This window comes from Cloeon dipterum, chromosome 3, assembly GCF_949628265.1.
Source record: "Cloeon dipterum chromosome 3, ieCloDipt1.1, whole genome shotgun sequence".
NCBI classification, from domain to species: Eukaryota; Metazoa; Arthropoda; class Insecta; order Ephemeroptera; family Baetidae; genus Cloeon; species Cloeon dipterum.
In genome coordinates this window covers 9,103,564-9,131,349 of record NC_088788.1, presented here as the reverse complement: position 1 = coordinate 9,131,349, position 27,786 = coordinate 9,103,564, and the positions used below count along the sequence as shown (strand labels likewise).

Below are 27,786 nucleotides of genomic sequence, written 5' to 3'. Positions count from 1 at the left end.
ATAATTATATTATGTGTAGCAAGTGCACGCGCACGCGAAGCATGCACTAAACAATACGAGCCAATTTATCAAGAAACTAAATTAATCTGAATAATTCACACTGCCAAGCTATGTATCAATTCTAATTATTTTCAAAACAAACAAAATATTTATGACTTAGTCTGTCGCAAAAGCAGAATATATAATTAACCACTGTCACGTGCAGTCATTACTGCTTAAACAGAAATAACTGTGTTCTCCAAACAACCGCGATGTGTGTTTAACAAATATGAACAACCCTCATTGGAGCAATAAATTCAAATGCGTAGATTGTAACTGATAAATTATGTGTACTTTATTAAGACGAACAGTTTCCATCCACCGGCAAATCAAAATGCAACAAAAAAATTATCTCATCGTCCCAGAAAATCACAAAGTGCAAACTTTTCAGTGCTTTTGACAAGGTTTGTCTCAAACATTACTATTTTTAACTAAATTCACATTTAACTGACAAATGATTTGAAATGTTCTTTATATTTATCACCATATTCATTTTAAACTGCTACTTAATTAATTTTCCTCTTACAAATGTTGATATATTAACTTTATAACAGATTCTTCTTCGGTATGATGTGTGTATTTTGATAATCACGGCACGCGCGCGTTTTCGATCGTCTATTTGTCGACTGCTCTCTACAGGTACATGCCGTTGACCAGAAAGTCTGCGTCGTGGGCCAAATTGGACTTGCCGCCCCTCCGCAGCCGCCTCCGCACCGCCCGCAGTCTGCAGCTGATCAGGGCCGCCAACAACGCCGTCACCAGCAGACCTGATAAAACAAAAGGTTGCGGATGAAATAATTTACCCTGGCCTAGTCGAGAAACTGGATTTTCTGACTGAGAGTAACTGCAATGTGTTAAAAAAAAACAGATACCGCAATCATTGAATTATTTTTTATTTTGTTTGAATAATATTGTAGATCTTTGAATGTTATGGAATAATACAAATTAGAAATTTGAGACATTAAATACCATTATAATTATTTTTTAATCTAATTAGCTTTTGCAATTTCAGTTTTCAGACCACGATCAATTTAATACGTATTAAAAACACAGATAAATTGTAAAATAGGAATAGCTAAATATTTTAAAACCAAAAAAAATCAGAACAATCAGCAACACAAATAAAATGATTTAAATCTGCTATTTTTTTAATTATAACAAACATTTAGCAAAAGATTCTTTACATTTGATTTCATTGAACTCACTTTGTTTTATGTACTTTCTGAATTTGAATATATGCAACCGACTGATCAATCGTGCTCGGCCGGTTGCATAAATTAACGTAAGTGTGAAGTGAACTAAATTAATCATCCTACCGATGCTGAGGGAAAGGTAGGCTCCTCCGGGTTTAGCCGCACTTCCATCCGGCATCTGGAAGGCTTCCGCGTCCGAATTGTGTCCGAGAGCCTTCTTCTTGGATGGACTGCCAGAGAAGTGGCCGCTCCTATGTGCCTCCTCTAAAGAGAGAATTAAAAATTGTAAGAAATTCCTAGTTTCCTGTTCTTACCCATGGGGTGTTCCGTCGTTTTATCCTGGGTCACCGGGGGTGCAGCCTGGGCGTTCGGGGCGGTTACTCCACTCTGATGACAAAAGGAAAAGGAAATCAAAAATATTTTCCATTTTTAATTAATTTGATTTGGGATTTGGCTGAGCCAATGGAATACAATGAAACTAATGCTTTTAGCATATTGCAGAAGAAAAAGTTTGGTGTTTGGTTAATAAATTAAATACAATCCTGAAAATAGCAGGTGAACATTTCAGAAAATGGTAAAAATTAAAAATTACACAAATTTCACATTCAATCTGAGCACGCTGCATCCATCAGATTAAAAACATTAAACAGCTATATCAAATTTTGACGGCTGTAGTTCTTAGGAATTGCTGTATTATAACGTACAAGGGGCGAGTTCATTCAGTACATCTGGAGATTCAAATATCTTGATAATAAATATTTAAATCTCGATAGATGTACTTACTTTTAAATAATGTCTCACAAATAAATTTTTCCATTAAAAACCTAGCTTTTTCCATAAAGAGGGAAGTAATTAATTGAATCAGTCATATTCGTTTGATCTGGTGGTATTTGAGACACCACCTCGCATTCATTACGCTGCAATGAGAGAGGAAGTAAGAATTTTTCACAAGTTACAACTACTTTTACGACTCCAGAGTGAGTGAATGAACTCTCCAGCCAAACAATGCGTTTCCCTCGAATGGTATAGCATACAACAAATAACAGACATTCACTTGAAAGCCACTTACAAGATTGGACTTGAGTGATAAATTCTCAAATCTTACACGAATATGAAAAGACTTGAATCAAAAAGGGAAATTTACGTTGCACTTCATATAGTTTATTTTTCCAAATAGTTATACTTCCGCACAGAATTATTAATATTATGACACAAAAAAACCCTGCAAAAGTCAATTTTTTATTGATGATTTGGCTCCTCAATAACCTACTTGATCCCATCAGGGGTTTAAAGACAAATTCAACAGTAGTTTCTTATTTTTCCAGTTTTAAAGAAACAAAGGAAAATGCTACAGTGACTTTTCTAGTAATTTTTAAACGTGTCTTGGGAAAATTTTTCCCAATACCACAAAAAATCGCAAACGTTATCATGTTTTTTTTACACGTTTGAAATATTTACTTAAAAAATTCATCAAAATTATATCATTTAAAATTTATGATATTTTGGATTAAACAGCAAAGTTGTTTTTTGGGTGGTGACAATTTATAATTTATCTCTAATTGGAGCCAAGATATCACAGGACATGTATTTCATAAAAATTAATTTATTTTCCTTGAAGAAATTATTTTTAAAATATACCTGAGGTGCAGGTTGGTCTTGCTGGGGTGCGGAGGGTTGATTATTGGGAAGGTTTGGCAGGTGTTTGTGGAAAACGCCATGCTGCTGTCCACCCTCCTCGTAGTAGTAGTCTGACGACTGCGACGGCGCATAGGGGGCGCGAGGTGCTTCCGGGGGCTGCTGGGCCCGCATCTTGAGCTCATCCTCCATCGAGTGGCCTATGCTGTTTGATCCTGGACAAGAAGATTTTAAACTAAATTCACAAAAGGCACTTGAATTCACCACTGGGCTCCTGGGGCCGGGGCCACTGCACCCCCGTCTCAGGCTGGTGGTAGTCCGGGTTGGGGTAGTAGTTGGCCGGCGCCCGGCCGTTGTAGCCGTTGGTTCTGGGAAAAATCGGCCTGTGTTTATTTGTTTTTAATTTTAAGGGCATGGTTTTCGTGGTAAAACTCACATCTCCTGCTCCGCCATCAAACCAGTCGTTTTGTGGTTGAAGATGTGGCTACTTTGGGCACTACCTGAAATAAATGAAGAGAATTGGAAAAAAATGTATATTTTTTAATTTTAATGAAAAATTGGCTTGTTATTTTACAAAATTTCATTTATCATAATTATTCGCGCTTTTGAAACATTTTTCTCAGGCCTTGGAACGCATTTTCTGACGTTGTTTTCCCTCTATTGATGACGTATTTTCTGCCTTTCTTTAAAATTTGCAAATAAATGGGGTCTGACTTAAATTAAAGGCACAGAAATGATCCAAAAACAAGAATACAAATTCAACCACAGTGTAAAATTTTTGTAACGTTGAAATGGATTTTTAAAATGTCTAATAAAACTTACCGTCATATTCTGAAGGTTCAAAGGATCCAGGTCGATGGAAATTATTTTGAACCTGGTTCTGCTGGGGTGGCGGCTGTCTGTACTGCGGACCTTGTTGAGGCCACTGCTGCCCTCTGAAGTCTCCGTCACCGTAGTACTTGTTCTGCGCCTGAGAAATCTAAAGTTAGACGAGTCACCTTTACAATTAAAGCAAAAAAATATGTGAATTTTGTTCAAAAAATTGCAAGAAAAGCTTTTATGGTGTTTTGAGAGCTTTTTAAATTTATTGTTCAATTTCACTGAGAGGAATCTGAAAAATTACAACATTTTCAAAGAACAATACCTGCTAAAAACAACTTTATTATAGAATTTTTAATTTTTCTGTCCTTTCTTACGTCTGTGCTAACAGGTTGCTGCGCATCGCCTGCTTTGTTCTGCTGCTGCGGCTGCGCGGCCCACGGCTGCTGTCCGATGGGCCCCTCGAGTTGTCCGCTGGAGCGTGCTGGGGCGGCCGGCAGGACCGGAGGCGGCGGGGGCGGCGGCCTGGTGGTCGGTGGCGCCGGGCAGTTGAGCTCCGGGCCCTCGTCACTGGCGTCACCGCACTGCGGGATGCCGTCGCACGCGTTGTAAATGGCGATGCACTCGCCCGACGTGCGACACTCGAACTGGTACCTGCTGCACCGACGGGCTGAAACATTTTTTTAATACAGAATTAAATAACATAATTAAAAAATAATTAATTTAAACATTTAAGAATTAAACTAGCTATTTAGAACCAATAATTTTTTATATTTTACCTATTTATTCAATTTTATTATTATTATTTATTTTTTATCACAATATTGAGGCTGTAAATTTAAAAAATTTAGATAAGAAACTACAAAATGTTCAAAAATGTACAAGATATTTTAAACAATAAGTATTCGTATCAGCATCAGAATAGAAATTCAAAGTTAACGCGACAATTTTGAATGTGTTCGATATTTCGTTTCAATATAAATTCGATATAATAATTTCAATGGCCTTCCTGCTTAATTCAACAAATTGCTACAAAATAAGTAAAAATGCGAAACTTAAGTGGTTAATTTCGCGAGAGCCTGAACGTTTAATTGCCGCCAATTAACCGTTTCGCTATTAATTCTCGGAGCGCTCGCGGCGTGGGTGTCAAGAAACGGAGGAGGATTAATTGGCCAGGAGCATTTTCACCTAGCTCATTCATATTGCATCAAAATTTTGAGAGCGCGCGTGGGAGGCTGCAATTATTAATTCTCGCGTGAGCTGAAATTACAGATGCAGAAAAAAAAACGTTGTGTGGGAAGCCGAAATTTTTACAGCGGCAACAACAACTGCATTGTTCGTCTAAACTATAGCCACTGACGAGAGAAATTTTAATGTAAACAACGCGCTGTCATGATTTATTCCCGCTTTGGCCGAGCAAATTTTCGTTCGTGCGGCGTCAAACGAGGAATGAGAAGAGTGAAAGTGGTCCGCTTATCGCGCAATTGAATGAAGTGAAGTGAAGGGCCGCTTGACCTTTGCTTCGTTTTATGCCACCTTTGCACTTCCTCTACACACACACGTACGCCTCTCTCTATTTTGGCATTGTTCTCTTCTCTACGAAGCTCAAATTTTGCAACAGTCCAAATCTTGAATTAAATTAAAAATATCTTATATATGGCTTTAAATTTAGAAATTGACTGGCTCTTTTGTGAAGTAGAAAAATGTTTCAACTCTAGATTTTTATTTATTTAAAACTAATCTATAATTTTAGATGCTGTTACTATTAGAATGGTAAAATAAACACATCTTATAAAATGGATCTGAAATTATGACACAGATTCAGATGTTAACTTATTTTGTAGGTTATTTCAAGAATATCTAGAGAACCAAGATCTTAATTAGTCCGTTAATGTCAAAGCTAATTTTACATTAAGAATTAAAAGAATATATTCTACATATAATTATGAAATTCATGTTAATATGTTATTAATTATTATTTAAATTCACTAAATAGGTATTATAAAAATATTAATGCAAGTATAATTTTGATATTTAATTTATTTTTATTGTTACAAATATAAGTTTTTTGAAATTAAATATTTTACTAAATTTATTTGGGCTTGAGCTTAACAGTAACATTAATCGATTCTTAAAATGAAATAGAATGCTAATTATTATGGTTTGTGAATTCATGTATATTTCACGGTATTTCTTAATCAATGGAGAATATATCCGTGATAAATGACATCTATAAAAAAATATTCGTATAAAAACGCGAAACACCGCCTTGATTAACACACGCCGCAATTTCTGATCACGAGCGAGCAATTAATCAGTTGTAAACAAGACTGATATCTTGAATTCCTTTCTTGTCTCGGCTTGATTTCGAAACGGCGCGGTCGGTGGAGTCTGGTCGGTGGCTGCGAAAGGATGCACCACCCACCAGGGTCCTTGTCCTGCCAAGGTCGCCGCAGCCCGCGGATGTTCCGCCGCTCTTTACACTCGCCTGATCTTTCTTTCTCTGGTCGAGAGAGAGAGAGACGCCAGCCAAGCGAGTCGCGTTTCGAGTGTCATTACTCGACTCGCTGCTGGCTCCATGCTCGCAGCCGGGCAAGAAACAGGCCGAAAATCTCTGGAGCATTTCTTCGAGTCCCACTTGGCAAGGTCGCATAGAGAGGCGAAATTATTTGCATCTGCTACGGCCCAATGTCAGAGGATATGTCGGTCAAAATCGAGAATTTATTCGGCTGGTGAAGGTCATTTTTAATTTATTTTTCGTTGCAACAGTTTTTCGAAAGACTTTTAATGGATTTAAAAATTTGTAAACTTTAACTGGTTTGAGACGAGGAGTATAAATATCAAAAACTGTGGGTTTTAGACGATCAAAATATTTTTCTGAGCTCCTGATCATCATGGGTCCATCAAATGATGAAGAATTATTTTAAAACAATTAAAATAGCATTAAAAACCGTTCAAATAAAAAACTGTTGGAAATAAATTGTCTAATAATTTGAGGAAAATCGCATAATTTTGTTTGAAGTCAGGAAATTTCTCTCTCGATTTATTATTTTATTTTGCTTGCTGATTTTTTCAGTCATTTTAAATAATCTATTAAAATGTTATTCTAAAATTAATAAAAAATGGTGTTCAATTGTTTTAGAAAGAAATAAAAGTGTGTTTTCTATCAGCGGGGGCCAGATGTGCGATAAAATCTGTTCCCACTGCGCAGTTCCAAGATGGCGTCTGAATGTGGGAAACAAAAAACTCTCTTTGGATTCCCGTACGAGTGTCAAGGGTTTGTTTTTACGATCCAAAAGACACAATTAGTACAAGCAATGCAAATTATATGTCACAATATTGACGAAAACTTGCTTCTTTTCGCGCATTTTCACGTGGCAGTTTTTTCGCGCCAAACGCCATATCTGCGCGTCGCACGAATCTGGCCCCCGCTGATAATGGTAATAAAAAAATGGTATTCAATTATTTTAAAAAGAGAGTATAGAATGTTTTCTATGATACAATTTTGCATTTTTTAAAACAAATTAAAAAATTTAGCCCCCAATTAACTTCCATTTTAAAAACACTATTTTTATTATTCATTCTGGCGCAATAATACCAATTCCTGTGGTTTTCTGATTTTATTTTATTTTAAGATCTAACTGTTTATAAAAAATTTACATTAATCCCACATGAATTTTGCAACAGATTTTTTTTTCTGAGAGAAAGAAAAACCACGCAGGTATATTCCGCAAGAAGAGCACCTCCCGCGCGCCGCGTTCGTTTGTCTTGTACAGGTACGAAGGGTCAGCGTTCGCCAAAGGTGAACCGCGGCCAGGCATGACTCCCCTTCCCCCTCCAGCTCCTTCGGCGTACGCGGTTGGTAGGCCTGGCGCTGGATTTGGCCGTCCGCGAAGCCGAGAGAGCCGAGCCAGCGATCAGCCAGCCACACGCGAATCCAGGTCGAAGCGAGTCGCGCGCGCTCCGCTCCCGTGCTCAGGTCCCATTCAGTCAGTCAGTCAGGTCGCAGGTGTTGTTGTGCGTGCTAGGAAGAGTCGAGCATTTTGAAGGAAAATAGCCCCTCGATGGCCTACCGACTGAGGAGGGCGCCGTTGTTCGGCTACGACGGCAGCCTCTGCCTGGGCAACCCCACCCCCACCCCCACCTACAAGAACACCCCTATCAAGGTAGGACTTTGATTCTATTCATCTACTGATAGAAATCATTAAATTTTAAATTAAATTTTTTGTTTTAATTCTCTAAGTTGTGTGTTAAAACGGGAAAAATCAAATTTTTGTTTTTTAAGACGCTGCTATACAAATGAAAATGTTTTATTTTGCCCTCAATCATTACATTGTTCAGATTCACAAGCGATATTACAGAAGTTTTTCGAAACACTCCATTTTTTCCGAGTGGCAGAAAAGCTGATTGACTCTTTTAGAATTTTAAATTTTTTTCAGATGCATCTCATTTTCAAATCTAGAGACTTGACAGAGGGCGATCAATTAGGGCAATTTTAAGCTGAAGTATCTTTTAATTTTAGGAATGATCTATTCAGTTAATAAATAATAGATGAATCTGACACAACAATCTTTCGATTTTACGCTTATTGAACCCTAAAATAAAACAGAAGTAATATGTCGATCTGAACTGCTCTTATTTAATCTAAGATATAAAAAGTAACAGTTTTGTTTTTGTTTAAATTATTTGTTTAATAAAACTAAAACATTTATTTATTTATTTAAAAATTTGTATAAAAACTCTAATATTACATATTTTTTTAATTTTATAACATTTATTTTTTTGTTATATATCATTGAAAAATTAATTCAAAGATTAATTAATGTATTTATTTTACGTAATTTTAAATATTAATAATTTATATAATATATATATATATATATATATATATATATATATATATATATATATATATTATCGAAGCGCTTCACTAAATGTTCATATTAAATATTTAAACTACTCTATAGATTGGGATGGATTTGCAATATCTGCAATAATTGTAACGAGAATCTTCAATCTTAATACACTCATCAGCCGATATGCAATAAGGCAAGATCACAAGTTTCCACACATATAAAAAGAGCAAGAGCACCGAAGCAGAAAACAGCCTATTTTCTCGCCCTGCTGCGTGATCACTCGCGGAATCGTTGCATTAAAGGCTTTTCGGCTCTCCTTCTGTGTTAAGAAAAAATAAACTCTTACTTCTTCAACTCTTACTTTTCCATTTCGGGCGCTGGCAGCAAAAGGAGCGATGGATTCCATTAAAAGCAAGTCTGGTTATGCGCTTTTGGCAAGATGAGATAATTTTATTGCCCTTCGCACGGCCAAATGAATATTCAACACACTGTGCCTTTTCTGCGGCCAATGTTTTGTTTTTAGGAAAGAGGCCAAAGTCACATAGATACTGATAAGACGCACGCACTTGTAAAATGAGATAAAACTAACACACGCATTTTTTTTTCAATGACGCCGTGAGGAAGAATTGCAGTGACTCACGTGCGTTCGAAATTTTGAGATTTAGTTTCTTTCTCCCTCGTGTCATGTATGTGAATGGGATTCGCGCTCGCCATATTTCCACATTGTTATGCATAAATTCATATAAAGTTGTCTGTCAGAGGAAAAGTGTCGCGTTTCAAAAAGTGAACGCGATACGTGCGGAAAATGTGGCTTCTAAGTGGTCACGCGAAATCCGACACTGCGCTTGGATAGCGATACTTATTATTGCGATGTGCCAATCTTTTTTATCCCGTCTCGATTGAACTGTTTGCCAATTGACCACCATGAAGTACGGAGGATTATATGTATTTTCTTTATACACGGTTCATTTATTCAGCGGGAACCAGATTGGTGCAACGCGCAGATATGGCGTCCGGTGGAGTATGGCACGAAAAAACGGTCACGGGAAAATGCGCGAAAATAACCAAGTTTTCGTCAATATTGTGACGTATAATTTGCATTACTTGTACTAATTGTGTCTTTTGGATCGTAAAAACAAACTCTTGACACTCGTACGGCAATCCAAAGAGAGCTTTATGGTTCCCACATTCAGACGCCATCTTGGATCTGCGCAGTGGGAACCAATTTTATCGCATATCTGGCCCCCGCTGCATTAATTTATTCAATGCTTGATTTTTAAAGTTATTTATAATTAAATCACTGCCAATTTTCAAGATTCACTCTATTGTCCTTCCAGCTTTTTCAAAAGCAAAATATCTCGATCTATTATAAGTCTCAAAAAATGCTATTCTAGAAAGGGCATTTGGTTCCAGATAACTTACTGAACAGTCTTTTTGTCAATTGACTGACCTATTATATTAAACCTTGCTTTTTCTTAGTTTGAATTAAAAGCAACTGGTAATTTAAAGGGAATTTTTAAAAATTTAGGGATTGTAAATATACTATTTTGAAGAATTTTTGGTGGGACAAAGTATTGAGTTAAAACACAGGCATAAAGTGAAGAATCTATTAAAATTAATTTTGCGCAAAAATTTATAATCATAGGTACTAGTTAATTTTTTTTTAAAAAAATAGTACAATAACTAATAGGTGTTTTGGTCTGAGAATGGTTAATTTTATTTTAATTCGATTTCAAATATTGCAAAATATATTTAATTTTAATATTTAAATTAGTTTTTTGATAAACGTTTTGAACTCGGGTGCAGCCCTCCAAATAATGTATAGCAATTTGATTAATTTAAAATCTACACTCTCTGATTGGATGCTCAGCAGCTCAAGATTCTTGATGCACTTTCATAAATAAAAAATCTGTCTCATACGTTTCATACATTCTTTGTGCAAAAGTGGAACAGTTGCTCACTCACCTCTATTATATACCATTTTTTGTTTTAACCGCCATTGAGAAGTGAGTTTGTGACGAAAACTGGCTGTTGTTGTTGTTGTTGTCGAGCGGCTTTTTACGAAGGCTAATTTGCGGCTTTGGATGTGCAAAGCAGCAAATCAGTTACGCAACCGCACAATGAGCAGGAATTATTTTACTGCGCTGCTCTCGCCAGAGCAAAAAGGGCAGAGTGAAAGGAGCAAAACTATGTGTGTGCGCTTTTTTGTGATCGGGAGATTAGTCGGGCGGCGTTTCGACACTGTTTCTAAACGCCCGATTACTAGTTTTATCGCTCCATTGAGCTCCGCACTTACTTGAGTAGAACTAAACCACAAAATTCAACTGTTCGAATAGCGAAAGTTGATTTTTTTTAGCTATTTCCTCGAATTTTTTTAGAGGAAAGAAGAAGACGCAGATTCTCTCACGAAATGATTAAATTATTTTCGTTTGTTTGCCGCAAACGCGCAATGAATAAATATTTTCCTTTCTTCAATTTCTGAGGACGGAGCAGCAAAAAGTCGACGAGCGTGGTCACGACTTTTGAGTTTTCACGCTCGATTTTATCCCTGCATCGGACGTGCGTGAGCGTTTCGTCCATCCCCACGGACTATAAAAAATAAATAAGGCTGCGGTGCGTGCTGCAGACGAGAATGGATAATACGTGTGTTTTGTAATAAAATAATAATAAGCGCGTGTTTCGGTGAAGTGCACGCAGGAAGCACACCTCACAGATCGCGCATTAAAAATATTGTTCCGACCCTGTGCGTTTATTACAATCATCGGACGGGTGTGAACGGCCGATTCTCCATCTTTTGCACTCGCATTTGGGCGTGATTTAAATAATAATAATAATTAGCCGTTAAGGTATGAGGAACTCTGCTCGCGGGGATTTTGACTGCACTTTCCGCCTTTGATTAGGTTTACTGAGAAAAGATTACGTTAGTTGTAAATGTAACAAATTGTTTTGTTTATTAAAAATATATATTAAGTTTTAATTTATTAGAAAGCAATTTAATTTTCCTGCAATTTGTTAGTAAATAAAAAAATTAAATTAATATTAAACATTAATAATAAAACATTGAAGCACAATTTTTAAAATAAAATAAAATTTCTTTTAATTAAAATTGTTTGTAGAAGAAAATATAAATAATGATATCGTTTTTAATGATAGTGAAATTAACAATTAACTTTTATGTTACTTGATTTGGTAGCGTCTGTTGGTTAATTAATGGTGTTCTAGATAAATTTCAGTAAAAATTGCGAAAAATTATTATAATTTTGATGTTATCTTACTGATAGTGTCTCTGTAAACCAAGAATAATTATATGTGGGTGTATAATAAATGTTATTGAATAAAAACTTATATTTTTGGATCTATAAAACCTATGGTTTTAAATTTCATCGTTTTTAGTTTCTTCATAAGTTTTGCTTTTCTCTGGAAAAGAACTAAACATTAATTAAAAAATAGTTATGTTATGTCATTGAAAACACCATAATATTTTTTGAGGAATTTGCATCACGAGAGAGTTATATTTATAGTATGACTCAAAAAATAATTACACGTTGAAGCCGAAATTCATCTTTGTCAGCGTGATGTAGCGAAGAGTAATCGTGACGGAGCTAAGAATAAAAGCACTCTCGGGCAGAACCCTTTGATATGAAATGTATATATTTCTGACCGCGTGGGCCGGACCAGTTCAAAAAATGTAAGCGCAATTACATCACGAGGCTGTGCGGCGCCCAACCAGTTCTCGTTCCATTTTCTTTATTCTCGCGGGCACTCGGCGAGCAAGCAAATCACGCACCTCCAATGCTAGTTCGCTGATGTAACCCAGGTAAAAATTCAAACGGCAGCAGAGATTCAAGTGCCACACACACGAGATCACTTTGTTTCTCTTTCTCTCTCTCGTGTAAATGAAATGAACGCCCTCGATTGAGCAACCAACACGCGGACTCGATGGAATTTAAATTTTCCTTTCATTGTATTGAATTGTGATCTTGTTTGTTTCAATCTCTTGTAAATTGCTCAACCTTAAAAACGTCGGTAAAAAATATTTAGGAAAATATAGAATAGACACAAAAAGGTTCAGAATTTTAATGATTTTCATATTTACTATCTAGAAAAACCTAATCAGCATAAGAGTTGTACTTGTACACTGTTTTGGTTAGATCTCGAGGGGGAAATCTAAATATAGAATAAATCTTGTTCAAGGGGGTGACAATTCAAAGATATATTCCGATATTGATGACTTTTAAACCCCATGAGGACAAAATTATGTTTGAAATCGCAAAAACAATAATATGCCTATTTAAATTTTACTCATTCAAAATTTAAAATAAAATTTAAATAAAAAATTGTTTACAGATAAATTTTTATACAGTTCAACACTATTTTGATTTTTAGTATGTTGTTAAAATGCTATATACGAGTTAAAATAATATAATATCGCGAAAACATGTGAGGCCGTTTTCCTGGAAAAACCGAATAAAATCCATTGATTTTTAGATTCAAAATTTGGTTTATTACGGATCAGCAGGGCAACTGTGCCCCATACATCCACATCCAGAACACATTTTTATCTTCCGAATGCTTGGTGTCACCCCTGATGTAAATTAAAACAATTAGAATAGGCAAGAAATCGAACCGTGGAGTCACCATTGAGTGTTTGATATTGTTAATTTCCATAAATATATGTGTAGCCCCCTAGACGAGGCTTCATGGAATCTTTATAGGCTAGGTAAATACACTGTTTGGAACGACCAAGACAAGAGCTTTCAGAATATGTGCCTTTCGACCCGTTGAAAGACATCAGGGCGCTCAGGAACGAAATTTTAGGCTTTAAAAAAACTATCCCTAATATTTTTCTAAATTGTTAAGATAAGTTTAAAACTTCTAATTCCTCTTGTTTTTTTTTTCATTTTTAAAAAAATTTATATAATATTTAAATTTATTATTTTAGTTTTAGTATTAAGACATTTATTTAAATTTTTATTCACAAAATAGCTTTGGTCTCTTTTAAAACCTGCTAAAAAATTAAGACACATACAAATTAATATTTATGTGAGTGCTTCATGATCTTGTTAATCCTAAAAAGTTAAAATTAACATTAACATCAACAATCGGAAAATTATTTTGAAACTACAAGCCTACTCACAAAGTTACTATACATATCTAATATAAGCAATCAGGAATCATTGCTTCATGCTTGCCGGTGTATCTAAATTTTCCTTACGGAGAAGCTCTTCACGTAAAGTATATTCAGCTATTAAAAGAATTATACGAGTTGTCAGAATCGAGCATATTATACACATACGGGTGCAATAAACCAATTGTAGCAGCTATCGCCAAAGGGAGCAAGCAGCGATCTTTTTGGGTCACTGCCGGGAATAATAAAGTGGCGAGGAACAAGAGGCGATAAAAGCGAGTCTCGAGAGGAGATTTAGCAGCTGCGGCGCGGTGTGTTTCACCGTTACTCCATCCATTCCGTCCATCCGCGTGTAAGCGAGCGACGGAGAATGCATAAAAGCAGCAGCGGCGCGGCCCGAGCATAATTCAGCGCGCATCTCCCCGCCGGATAATTGGTCAAGGTCACCCGTAATTATCATCTGACAACACTCTTCTCGTACGTTTGTGCACATACATGTGTGTGTGAGTGAGTTCAGCGCTGGGAATTGTTCCCGCAGCTGCCGATTTATCTGCTATAACTGCGAATGCGATTGTCTCTCGGACGAAACAGGTTCATCAACACTGCTTTTGCATGCTGCAAAATTGTCTCAACCCATTTTAATTTTAAAATAATCGTTTCCGCAATATCTGAGTGAAAATCTTGTTTAAATAAATAATGGTATCATATTTAATTATTCTGATTTTATTAGAATATATTCCAAACATTAAAAAAATGTGTATATATCTGTATAAAGTTTGAACGGAATTAAAAAAACTGTTTACATTTATTTAAATTTCCCCAAACATGCTTATTTAAAAGTCAATTAGTATTAAATTAATTATAATCCTGTCATATGCATAAACAATTTGAATTTTATCTGTCCAAAGAGTGAGTTGATTATTTTATAATATTTTGGATCAGACTTAAACTAAAACAAATCATTTAAAAATTTCAAATATGCCCTCCTTTTTTTCAAAAAGTGTTTCAAAAAAATTAAGCGTCTATATAAGTGTCTACGTTTTCTTGCAATATTCTACTGATTTACTTTTCTTGTTGGCATATGGCAGGTCTTTTGAGATATCCTTTTTACTTATAAAGTAATTAGAATTTCAAAATTGATACTTGCAACTAAAGAAAAGGTAACTTGAGCATTATTTTAAATGTTTGTAACAAACTTCTGCTGGATTTTAATTATTTTAACATTGACTGACAGCTCTGGTGGCGCGTTATTTTGTCTCAGATAGAGTGTAGCTTTCGATTATTATGTTTACAACTATTGCAAAATAATTAAAATTAAAACAAATGAAGATAAAATATAAAAAAATGTAAACAAATATTTGTTTGTGTTTTGCTGAAAATTATAAATATTTTTACAAATCAAAATTAATTGACAGTCAATCGAGTGACGGATTTTACTCTCTTCTATCGTGATATAAGTTTTATTTCAACGTGGTTTTAAAATATTCAAAAACACTATTATCTGATTTTAATATTTTTAAAAAATTAAAAATATTATGTTCTTTTCGATCATCAAATTCCATTTACGTGTGAAGTTCCAAAATTTTTAAAATAAATTTATGTTCTAAATGTGTTATGTTTGCAGCAATTCCGTAACAGCTTTTTCTAAAAAGATTTTAATTTTCTATTGCAAATTTTTAATCAATTGAAAACACATTGAATTAAACTTTCATCACGATGGAAGAGGGTCAAATTCCGTTATTCGATTTTCAAAAAATGTTATATTTTTTAGCCTCTTGATATTTTCATTACGATTATTTATTTTGAATTAATTATAAACATACTAGTAAAAGCTCAAATCTACCCGAGACAAAATAACAGCGCCACCGGGGATTCCGTCACTGAAAATATGGCTGTGGTTTGGTGAAAAAGCATTTGTAAGAGTACATTTTGTGTAAAATTAGTGTTTCTCGCGTCACGTGGGATTTGCCAAATGAAAATGAGAGGTCTCGAGAGAGAAATTCAGAAACGCCAAGAACTTTATGGCACTAACTCTTTCCTCGAAAGTTTGCGGCTTAATGAAGCGAATCGGCGGGAACCATTTTTCAGGTCGACTTGCGTCGGCTGAGTGAGAGATGATCTTCTTGTAAAGCACTCCTCCGGAATTTAACAAACGAGGAGATTAATTATCTGATAAAAACAACACAAAAGTGGAAACGCCTTGGAGGACTTTGAGGCAATAATTACACTGATATGGAATCGGGCAGCTAAATGTTATCAAGAAATTGAGCAATAATTTTGAAAAAGAAACGGAACGATGGATGAGACACTGTTTGTGTATTTTTTCCTAAATACATGCTTTAGTTTTAAGATTTTTTAATGATTAAAAATCCAATTTAATCCCTGCACACATTTTTAGAGGAATTTTCCCTTTTCAACATCTAAAAAAATCAAGGGTGTTGTCATCTTAATTAATTTGAACTTAAAGGTTCGTCAGGTAAAAATTTCCAAGACCTAAGAATATTTTTAAATTCCAAAAGCATCTTAAATAAAATGAACATCTTCATAATTGCCGTCCTTCCGGCGATGTTCTAGAAATTGTGTAGCAACACAAGTATTCCATCTGAGGCGCCTTTTGAATTTTGAATAGAACATTTCTCATTGTGAGGCAAACGGCTGTGGGAGCAAGTGCGTAACTAATTCGATTTCGCCGTCGGCCGCGAGGAATAATGCGCGCTCGGATATGAAAAAAAAAAAAATAAAAACTGGGTGAGCATCTCGCCGCCGCCGCCACCGGACTGATGTGAACGAACGGGACTCTTCGCAACACCCATTGCAACACGCGGCGGCGATTACGGCTTGGAATTGAATGCTCGCGCGAGATCGGCGAGATGACCGCTCTTTTGTGCTGCAGAGAAAGAAGGAAAGATGTGTATGGAGCCCTCTCCCACGACGCTGATGGCGAAATAATTCGCCATTCGCCGTATAAAAAGAGCGGCTGCGTTTTATGATTTTTGCATCCGCCTCCTAAAGCTGACTGAGATTTTTTTTTATTATTAAGTATGAGAAATTGTGAGTTATCCTGTTAGAAGTTACAGCTTTGCATTTCCGTGATTTCACATTCAGTTATAGTGTGTATGAACTGCATGATTGTGCACGGCTTGAATATTTCAAATACCAGCAACACTGGTATATCATTTTTCTCATTTTTGATGGTTCCAGTCAAATAATAAGGGTTGAATTAGGTTTTACAGTCGAATAAATTGGTTAAAAATTCGATATCAAGCTCCAAAGTCGGCGTTAATTACGTACAAACCATTACTTTGGTGGATTTTTGTCTGATTACTTCTAGAAAAAAGTGCCCAAAGAACTCCAATGTCTTAGCGCCTAATTAATTATATTTATCATCGTAAAAATCTTAAATATCAAATCATTTTCATATATTTTTAACATTTAAAGAAGTTTTGGAGCACACCAATCGATTCTTGGGGTCAAATTAACTTAAGTAAATATTTTTTTCCGTCCAAAACGTCGAGCGCGACGTGCGTAGCACAAGTGTAATTTTTTTCCCGCCAAAACAATATGAACGTATATGCGAGAACTGCGCATGCGTCAAATCAAAAGAAGTCATTCTTACAGCTGGTCTCTCTGCAAGTGCTCAAACCAGCTCTGATGCATGCGCAGTTCTCGCACATACGTTTATATTGCTTTGGCGGGAAAAAAGTTATACTTGTGCTACGCACGTCGCGCTGAACTTTTTGGCGGGAAAAATATCCACTTTACCTAATTTGACCCTCAAGAATCGAATGGTCTGCTCAGAATTTGCGTCAAAGATGGTCTTTAAAAAAATAAAGTATTTATCTTGACGTAAAATTTGAACCAGAACATTTTTTACTTCAATTTTGTTCTATTATTTTAAAATTGAAATCATTAAAAAAAGACAATAATACGCTTTTCTGCTTTTTGACCGGGTGAAGAGACAATCCCGTTGTCTATGTTCACGTCGGGAAAGCTTGACGACGGAGGTACACGTGTATAATACGACGCTGGTCTCGGCGTGTCCGATCAAGTGCACCCAATCAGCAAGGAAAAGGACGTGCGCGGCTGATTGTTTGTAGCCGACGAGCAAGGAGCAAAAATAATTGTGTCCTCTCGTTCTTTCTCTCTGCTCAGCACAGCTAGAGCACAAATGCTCCGTTTCTCCTCGCTGCAGAACAGTTAGAGCGCTCTCGTTTATTCATTTGTCTTGTTTCAAAAAAGACATTTCGCGGCTGAATCACGATTTTTTTATTTTCAATCGGCCGTTGCGAGAGCTAGGCGCTGGGCTGGCTTTGCGTCTAATTAGGCTTTTTACGAGGACAAAGGCCCCATTATTCGTGCTTCTTTTCTCGACGTGATTGCTACACAACAAAATGAGTTGGCAGGAAGTGCAAAATAAATTGTGTGTATGCGTCTTTGATATAAAATTCAAAAGTCATTTTAGGTGCATTTAAAAATCATTTGGGGAAATGACATACATATTATTTTACTATTTATAGAAAACAATCTAATAGTACGATAGTTAACCCTTTAAAAAGAAAATATTTAGAAACTCTTTGGCAAAGTAAAGCATATTTTTACAATTTTTAATTTTTGTTTTACAAGAAAAAATAAAGTTTTCTTGCGAATTGAAAAATTATAAAAAATTAAATAAAAGTTATTTACAATAATTTAAAAGTTTTATTTAACAGAAAATTTATTTCTATTTTTTTGTTATTTTATAAGGTTGTTTTTCTATTTAATAATTATTAATAAATTGTGATTTTTAATTTAATATATTATGCTACTCCTTAGGCCAAACTTTAAAGGGCATGCATGTTTTACAATATTTAATAAGGTGTCATCTTTTTTTTTAATAGTTAAAATTGTAGGTGATGATCTTAAAAAATTCCGATCTTGTCAAAGTTCAAAGGTTCAGTAAAAAATGGTGAGAAAACAGTTATCGACGAATTCATGAATGGAAGAGAGCTTCCGTGAGAAAAGTTAGCGCCTGGCGGTACCCGGCTGCGAGCCTTGTTCGCCGGAATTGAAGGTCAAAACCATGTGATTTGAATGCCTGCATTTGCATGCACTTGCGATGTTTCACTTATTGCGCGCCGCGGGGCACGACTGCTTCTGCTTCGGTCTCGATTCTTTTTTTCTCTCTCTCTTTTGTTCGTGAGAGATGTTGTGCTTTCTGCGCGGCTAGATCCGAATCTGTGTCAAAAGCATTTTGTTTTATTTGTTGCACTATTACACACGCAGACGAATGCACTAGAGCTCATTCTTTTATATTCTTCTCTTCATTCTCTCCAGCGGTGCGCGGTGACAAGCCCGGCTCGCCCCCCTTTTTGGCAACAATCGCTGCTCGCTTCCTCCTATTGTTGCTAATTGGCACAAATCGCACACGGCAAGGCATATATTCGTGATTTGGACTATTTTTTAGAGGTCAGAAACAAATAGAACGAGTTGATTATAAATTTTTCCACAAGAAAAAACGTATTAATAATTAAAAGTTATTATATTTTTTCTCATTTTGCCAATAAATATTTTTTAAAGAGAATAACGTCTTGGCGCAGGACTTAAAAACACAATATTTTAAGAATCCTCTATAAGATTACTTGCTCAAAATTATTTTAAAAATAACGCAAAAATAAAATAAATAAAGCTGATGACTGCTAAAGGGCTTCAAATTTAATATAAATTAAATATTTTCTTTATCTTATGAGAGAGTGCCATCAAAAATTCACAAATCATGCAATTCATTCCATGTAAACCGTATTAAAAAACGTTCGATGCAGTTTTAAATTGCCCTGAACCATCCAAAAGTGTCTTAAATTGGCATAGAACTCGTGAACAAGGATGAATTTTTTGATAAATATGGTTATAAATTTTTTTCGGCTGCCAAAAAATTTTGATCTGACTTTGAAGCAAGTAATTTTATTTCTGTCTATTTGATATTCTGTTTTTCAAATCCAGATCATAATTAGGATAAAAAACATGTGTGTGTTTTTGTCCGCCTATTTTTTTCTTAAAGCAAAAATAAAATTTTTCACAAATTTAAAACCACTTCATAAAACCACTTCATAAAACCACTTCATAAAACCACTTCAGTAAAGTTAGCGTGCTTTTCAAATGGTAATGGCTGTCTCCTTACTTGAAATCCGATTTAATTTCAAAACCAAGAGTTTCCCCAATAAGTGGCATACACCGTTGAACAGATCTCGACGAGAGGAATCGGAATATGCCAAGAAAATATGTTCAAGCACTGTAAATTTTGGAGAAAATTGGCAAAATTTGATTTTTTTCTGTAGGAAGGTCCTTTGTTATTATTGCAAATTGTTGAACAAATTGTTTATCGATCAATTGTTTATGGCATCCAACAATTCAAATAATTTTCAATTGTTCCCAGTATCATTCCACTTTAATCCGTCTAACACCGACAATTTACATTTAAAATGTGTTCAAAAATTTCCTAACTTATTGCCTTGTAAAAATATTCATCCAAAATTCCCATCCCTTTCGGCGAAACCAACAATTAAGCATTTAAAACGACTTCACAGTTAGAAATCATAATCAACTCTCGCAAATAGCATTGTTGTGTCTGGAACTCCCACGGTGTGGGGTCGGTTTAAATTTGGTCCTGCTCGCCTACGAAGGAATTTGGCCATGAAATTTATTGCAATGCGCGAGTAAGTCGCATTCGCATTGTTCGAAACCCACACGCGTGATCTGATTTTCAAAGCGAGAACGTGCACCTACACTTTCACAATAACACGCGCAAGGTGGTGGAGAAAAATATAATATGAAAAAAATGTGTACCGTGGGGACGGGAAAGAGGCAAGGTCGGTTCTCGCGCCACTGCAATCGATTCAACGCGAATGCATCGCTCATTCCCATCTGTGGACTGCGTTTTTGGCGCATCACGAACTCCAGTCGCATTGTTGTCTTTCTTTATGCCGACGCTACTCTGATTGCAAGATAGAATTGTTGTCGACTGTCAAAAATGACGCTTTCGAAAGTGTCCACTCTGACCGGCTTGATGAAAGTGCAACACATGTTGCTTTATGGTCAGATACAAAGTTACAACAGTAATGAAATATTGCTCAATATCTTTAATAGAAAGTTTATTTATGATTATTTTAATCTTTAGGCGACATTTATTGTACGTAAGATTGGATTATCTGTATTAAAACCAGCGGGGGTCAGTTGTGCGATAAAATTGGTTCTCTCTGCGCAGATCCAATATGGAGTCTGAAAGTGGGAAGCAAAAAGCTCTCTTTGGATTGCCGTACGAGTGTCAAGAGTTTGTTTTTACGATCCAAAAGACGCAATTAGTACAAGTAATGCAAATTATGTCACAAAACTTGGTTCTTTTCGCGCATTTTAACATGGCAGTTTTTTCGCGCCATACTCCACTGGACGCCATACCTGCGCGTCGCACGAAACTGGCCCCTGCTGATTTAAAATATATATTTTAAAAATAAACGCATAAGAATTTGAAAAATGAGTTTAAAATTCTTCTTCGTGGCTTATTAAAATTTTAGGTCATCGTCCGTATTATGTCAATTTCCTTATCAATTAATAGATAACTAAAAATACCTTTCTCCTGACGTAGTGGTCCACTTGAAATGTAAAATACGCGTATATACGCACCTGATTAATGTTTATACGAAAGATTAGAACAGGAAAGTAAACACACTCTCCTCGCGTTGTTGGTTTTTCCTCGAAGCATATTCGGTTTGATTCAACCGCACTCTTTTTGTTTGTTTGTTTGTTTGCTTGTCTGACGATTTATATGGCAGTTGTGATACAAAAACACTCCATATAATATACTCCAGATTCACTGGGCCACATCTTCACGGCTGCAATTACCAAATAATGACGTGACGCGCCGAGATTTTTATCTCTGACGCGGCCAACTGGAGAAATTCGCACAGCAACCGAGAGTTTCGTAATTATATGACTAATTTTCTGCTTTAAATTTCGTAAATTTCAATTGAGATTGCAAAGCATTAATTTTTCGCTACGTACTCATATTAAATTCAAAGTAATAAACCAGAACAATCAGAATGAACTCTGAAGGGATGAAAGGCTGACAGAAAAGAGAGTCATTAAAACTCGTTTTTGTGCCCCGGTAATTGCGGATGCAAATGAGCTGCGAGCAGCAGCATTTGAATGGAAATTGGCCGCAATTAGCGGCCGCCGGGCGAATCCCACGACGAGCCAGCTAGTCAAACGACCATTATTTTTTTTCATCATTTTCCAGCCGCCAGCGCAGGTTTCTTCTCTGCGAGACGAGAGACGGACGGACGCACGCACGCAACCGACGGCCACGCACATGCTTATTATCGCTTTTTATTCTGCCCCTTTAAACAGCGCGGCGATTGACCCGTCCAGAGTCACTATTATTTCAGCCGATATGTGCATTCCACGCAGTAATCGGCAGAAAGTTGAGTGCACTCGACGGAAAGCGAGAGCTCACATCAGAAATTGAGATCAAGAAAATAATGACGAAGGAGAAAAGTGAAACAAATATTATTTTCTTTAAAAAAATTGAAAAATTTATAATACAGTGGTGCCTCTGACAGCCATAAGAAAGGTTGAAAATAAGTGGGAGAATAAGGATTTACGAAATGAATTAAATTTGTTTTATTGTTGAAGACCTTATTCTTCAAAATAAAAAAAGGTCAAAACATTGGTCTATAAAAGCTGTAAAAAGTAAAATTTTTAGATTTTTAGTTAATTTGATAAGTTTACAAAAAATTGTTTTACCATTTTTACAAATCCAAGTAAAATGTAAATTTTCTATCAATTAACAATTTGCAAAAAAAATCATTTCAAAAAAATTCGTTCATTTTGGAAAGTCACCAGTGAATGGATTTTGACTATCGAAAAGAATATAATTTTTTACACATTATAAATATTAAAATCAAATAATAGAGGGCATCTGAATATTTTTAAACCACAATTGAAGTAAAACATATACGATAAACGATCAGTTATTCAATTGACTGCAAACTAATTTTGATTGAAAAAAGGATGTTTATTATTTTCAACAAATCAAATCTTTTAAGTCTTTTGATACTTTAATTCATGTAATATTATTTATTTTGCATTAATAATTATAATCATACTATTCGTAAGTGCAACTCTATCGGAGTCAAAATAACAGCGCCACCAAAGTTATCAGTCAATTTATAATATTTAAAATCCAGCAGACTGATGATTAAAAATTTAAAGTTCATACCTTCTATGGAATTGCAATTACTCTGTTCAATATGTAAATTTCCAAATTCAAATTGCTTGAGTTAAAAGGATAACTCAAAAGACTTGCCATATACCACAAGAATAAATCAGAGGCCAGAATAATGTGAGATACCTCCTGACTCAACGCATCTAAAACCTAAAATAGATCTTAATAGAGGCTTAATTTTTTTTTTGAAAAAATGAAGGAAAATTATCATTTGGTATTTTTAAATGATTTGTTTTAGTGTAACTTTGATCAAAATTATTTTAAAAAAACAATACCTCTGAACTTCCTCCTTGGACAAATAAAAGTCTAATTGTTTTTAGATGTGTTTGAGCGCATTAGAATTAATTTGATACTTAAAAGGCTTAAAAGGAACGACCATTTAATACTAAATCGTATGCATCAAGTTTTGGATACGACGAAAAATTTAAAAATCAATTTTAGTGCCACCTCTGATGTCTCGAACTATTGGTTTGTTTATTAAAAATATAAATTTTCATGCTCAATGTCCTGCATGGCACAAAATAAGGCATTTTTAGAGCTCGAAATTCACTTGTATGCGTTTTTAAGCAAAAAGGAATGCATATTTTGCACATTGCAAAATTGGCGAACTCTGCTTCCGAGTGTGCATTACAAATGTTTGAATTCCTTTCCAACTTTGATTCGCTGCGCAGATATTTGCGGAATAAATTTTGATGCAAGCATTCCGGTGGATGGTCCAAAAACGGAAAGCAATACACGGCTTGAAACGCCAGTCACGTCTCGTCCGTAAAGGGACACTATAAAGTCGTGTGTGCGATCGGTTTTGATGTCGAATCTAATTTGCCGGCGTGTTTAACCGATGAGGCGCGACTAATTGCCCAGATTCCGCATAAAAGTCCTATTTACTAGCTTGTTCTCAATTAAAATTGCGCTGATTATCTCCAGCGAAATGACGCACTGCGGGTAGAAAATTGCGGCAAGAGAAAGCTAGTAAGTGTCTTCATTTAGGCAGTGACACCTATATATTTTTTTATTTACAAGCAGTTTTGGGCTGTGTCGGTTTGTTCACACCTTCAATTTTTAAAATGGTCTGCCTGCATCCTGTAGCTTCATTTTGATGGCTTATGTTTAATTTGAATTTGAAATGTTTTGTTCTTTAAATTAAAGATAAAACGCATACATTAATCACATACCTAAAGTGCAATTTCGATTTTCATGTTTGTTCTAAATATTAGGTGACGCATATTTATAAAGAAATGAACTATTTAAAGTTCTTAACTATTTATTTGGAAATTTTTTAGTTAATTTAGGACCAGTTTTTTATTTTTTAAAAATTTAAAATAAATATTAAAAAATATTAAAATTATTATATATCTTTAAAGAATATATATTTAAACGTAATAAATATTTTGCTGAGTTGTTTTTATATGCTACACACATTTACAAAAATGTTGCATTATATATCTTTGTTTTAATTTATGGACGGGATTGTTATCAATCGCAAACGAAAATCTCGTGCTAGAGTTTCACACGAATTGCCGCTTTAGAAAACTAAATAATACACTTCATTGAGATGAAGGCTCTGGGAGAATTTCTTCGGGAAGGAGCTTTCATATTCCTCGCTTTGCGGACCGATCGATTTTAATCTGCGGTCGGGAGAAACTTAATGCGCAATTAGACTCCCCGTGCATGCTAATTCAATCAACGAAGGAGGCCGAAAATGCAATCGTGAAAGGAGAGAACGTGAATTACATTCTTTCATCTTGCAAATCGAATCCAAGTCCAACATTAAACTAGTTTACGAACATTAAATTACAATTTTGCTCAGCAAAAGCTTCTTGAACATTCTTTCTTTCCTCTCTAATCTTCAAAGGTGGATTTGTTTGCTGACTTTGCAACTTTGTAGCCGGTTTGGGTCAAAGGTCGCGCGAGTATGAGCTTTACATGTTCATTAAGCGCGCGAGCGCGGTAACGGTGCTGCCGCCGATCATATGGGCACGCTGTACTATAACAGCCCATGAAAGCGCACGGCTGGCTGAAAAAAAGCGATAAAAAACCGACTGGCTGGCTTAACTGTTCCCGCACAAAATTAATTTCGCCTGCGGGCCTAATCGGACGCGACGAAATTAATATCTCCGCCAGCATGCAGGGCCACAATGCTCCATTCTGTATCACGTTCAGAGCATATTTTTTATTTTATTTCAAATTTAGTAGCTTGTTATTTCTCAGAAGCCGTACAAAATCATGCATTAGGTAAATCCGATCCAGAAGGTCAAAGACGCAGGCTCTAGAAGATACCAGTGACGTCAAAGCATTTTTTCTGTACCTCTATAAAAATTTAAATCACCCAACCAGGTACCCAACCATCGTACCTTTATATCAATTTATGCTTATAAATGGTAAATCGTTTTTAGATTTCTTAGAAAAGATGCGAAACATTAATTTTAAAAATTTTATTCACATTTTTTTGTAGTTTTTTAAGTTCCTGATAAAAGTTTAAATTTATTCATTCATTTTCAAACAATTTTGTTCTTATGGAAAGCTTCTTTGATATCCCGAAACTGGGTCTAGGGGACGCATAGAGCGTAACAAGTATAATTTTTTTTCTATAATTCGGGTTAGGAATGTGATTATGACTCTATGACGTCAATGATGACGCGTTGATGTGCTCGAACTCCGAATTTGAGTTTTACGATTTGCTACATTGATTATTTTATGACAGGCTTTAAAATAAATCGATTGATGCAGTTTTTCTGCTTGGCTAAAAGACACAGCATGTTTGCCAATTGCTTAAAATGTATTTATTTATGAGCACACTGATTTGTAGATAAAAATAAATCCTTCACCGTCATTATTAAATATTTGTTTTGATTAAAAAAAAAAAATGATTTATCTAACTCGATAAATAAATGATAAGTAATTGAAAATTTCGGTCCTACCTGCAGTGGTTGCGACCGTCTGCGTCGGCGTGGCCTTTGTTGTGGTCGTGGTCGTCGGTGGCTTTGTGGTCGTCGCCTTCAGCTTGGGTTTGCTCTGGACCAAAGTCACACTCTTCCGCCTGCAATTGAAAGGCTCGTTCGCCCACTCTGACTCATTTTCTAATTTTCGAATTGTCTCACCTGAGTCCGGTGAGCTCCTGCTCGTGTTTGCTCAACTTGATTTGACTCTCCAGCTCCGCCACTTGTCTGCTGACCGTCATCACGCCGCTCACGTAGTGCGCGTGAGTGTGAAACTTGCACTTGAAGTCGTCCGTCGGACCACAATCGAATAAATAACAACTTCCGGGATTCTGAAGAAGTAAAATTATTAATTTTATTAATTCGTTTTAAAACGGTGGATTTTTAAATGCATGAAAAATTAGTATTTTAACGTTTAAAATAAACACTTTCTATTAAACAAACTCATTTTATGTTTGAAGGTAAACAAAAATCGATAAAAACAATTTCAGAGGTTTTTTCCACAATTTTATCAAGTTATCAAATTTTCCGGTGGTTTCGCACCTTTTCCTCGTAGATGAAGACGTTGCAGTCGGGCGTCTGGCAGCAGAGTCGGACGCACTCGTCCCGGTCGGACACCTCGGATTCGTTCATGAACCTTGCGCCGAGCGTCTGCGAATCCTGCGTCCGGATGATCGTGTCGGCGCGGATGTCGAAGTTGTCCGCGCAACCCAGCGGTTCGGCCCGCCGCTGCGGGGCCCCCGGGGCCGCCAAAGCCCCCAGCAACACCAACACGGCCCACATTTGCACTTCGCGGTGGGGGTGAACCTCTACATCGAGAGCGAGAAAATGGTTTGTTTGCCTCGCTCGCCGTTTATTGATCGCCCCCGTCGCCCGCCGAGCACACCATCTCGTAGGGGAGTCGCAAAAGAAACTTTCTCCGCAAAATTGGTAAAAATAAATTTAAAAGTGCTTTGTAATAAAAAAAGTTAAATGTTTGTTGTTAATATATAATTTTTTAATTTTTAAAAGGATTTTTAATTATTTTTAATATAAATTTTAATTTTATAGAACAGTTATATTTTGTATTTTTACCTGCCAACTCATTACAACAAATTTTAAATCAGTATTATTCACAAATCGCATAACTATTTATATTTGCGAATGTAATCACGTTGAATTGGAAATTATTGAAAAATATTTACAACGAGCAGTTTTCACGAATATAATTATTTCATTTATAAATTCAGTTTAGGATTCTTACATGGTTCTCATAAATTTTTAAATCCTTTCATTCAAGCGTGAAAATTTTTAAATATTAAATTAAAACCAAAAAGTTAAAATTTTCGAGCTTGAATAATAATTGAAATGGATTCCACCTGAAAATAAAAAAAATGCCTTAATTAATTAAACATTCTGCGAGCCGATCTCGTAGCAAATAATATGTAGTTTCCTTTTAGTAGGACAAGGCGTGTTCCTGCCGCGAAATAAAAATCTCAGAGGCCAATTAGCCTTTGATCCAGCGTCTTTTTTTCCATGCATCGCACAAAGAGCCACAGTTGGTGTTCGCTCGCCGCTCGCCGCACACACACAAAAAGACTTGGAAAACAGGACGCTTTTGGAGCGAGAGCAGACAAAGCGTGTATATGCAACGTGCACACGAGCCGAGTCGCACCGGTTGCATAAGCTGGCATGAATGGCGGTCTAATCAGTAATGGAGATGATGGAGACTAATGCATTGTGCGATTATTTATTACCACACAGACGCCTCTATTCAGACGCAAAAACAAATCTATTCAGGGTCCAGACACAAAGAGTGCTGGCGTCAAAGCCTTGATTGCGCCAAATTGCTGTTTTGGTCGTGGGTTCCTGGAATTATTTGCCTTAAAGCTTGAATGAAGAAAAAAATTGTACCATTTTGAATTTTTGATTCAGTATAATAACATAA

The 27,786-nt window shown here is 35.8% G+C and overlaps 2 protein-coding genes across 6 annotated transcripts in view; one reads left to right on the top strand and one right to left on the bottom strand.

Moving 5' to 3' along the window:
- Nucleotides 1-309: 309 nt before the first annotated feature.
- LOC135938739 (low-density lipoprotein receptor-related protein 11) lies at nt 310-26,712 on the bottom strand. Of its 5 annotated transcripts, none has more exons than XM_065482633.1 (11): nt 26,403-26,712; nt 26,022-26,191; nt 25,842-25,960; nt 4,064-4,356; nt 3,690-3,846; nt 3,304-3,367; nt 3,135-3,250; nt 2,871-3,082; nt 1,547-1,619; nt 1,356-1,496; nt 310-806 (listed from the first exon to the last, which is right to left on the bottom strand). In XM_065482633.1, the coding sequence occupies exons 1-11, from the start codon at nt 26,640-26,642 to the stop codon at nt 673-675; spliced, it is 1,719 nt and encodes a 572-aa protein (XP_065338705.1). In that variant the 5' UTR covers nt 26,643-26,712; the 3' UTR covers nt 310-672. The 5 variants fall into 5 exon arrangements, with proteins under 5 accessions (XP_065338705.1, XP_065338704.1, XP_065338707.1 ...); XM_065482632.1 differs by having other exon boundaries at nt 3,132-3,250; nt 26,403-26,711; XM_065482635.1 differs by having other exon boundaries at nt 3,132-3,235; nt 26,403-26,711.
- LOC135938740 (protein phosphatase 1 regulatory subunit 14C) overlaps nt 7,601-27,786 on the top strand; it is a 57,176-nt gene continuing 36,990 nt past the window's right edge. Inside the window, exon 1 of the mRNA XM_065482637.1 lies at nt 7,601-7,852. Within this exon, the coding sequence (XP_065338709.1) occupies nt 7,751-7,852 (102 nt within the window). The 5' untranslated portion in view covers nt 7,601-7,750. The remainder of the gene's footprint in view (nt 7,853-27,786) is intronic.

What these genes read in the sequence shown, in the direction of transcription:
- LOC135938739 (XM_065482632.1), bottom strand. Translation starts at nt 26,642, where the DNA reads ATGTGGGCCGTGTTGGTGTTGCTGGGGGCTTTGGCGGCCCCGGGGGCC. An exon ending in TCTTCATCTACGAGGAAAAG is followed by an intron (nt 26,192 to 26,402) that starts GTGCGAAACCAC and finishes TTACTTCTTCAG; the next exon opens with AATCCCGGAAGTTGTTATTT. An exon ending in CTACCTTTCCCTCAGCATCG is followed by an intron (nt 807 to 1,355) that starts GTAGGATGATTA and finishes TTGTTTTATCAG; the next exon opens with GTCTGCTGGTGACGGCGTTG.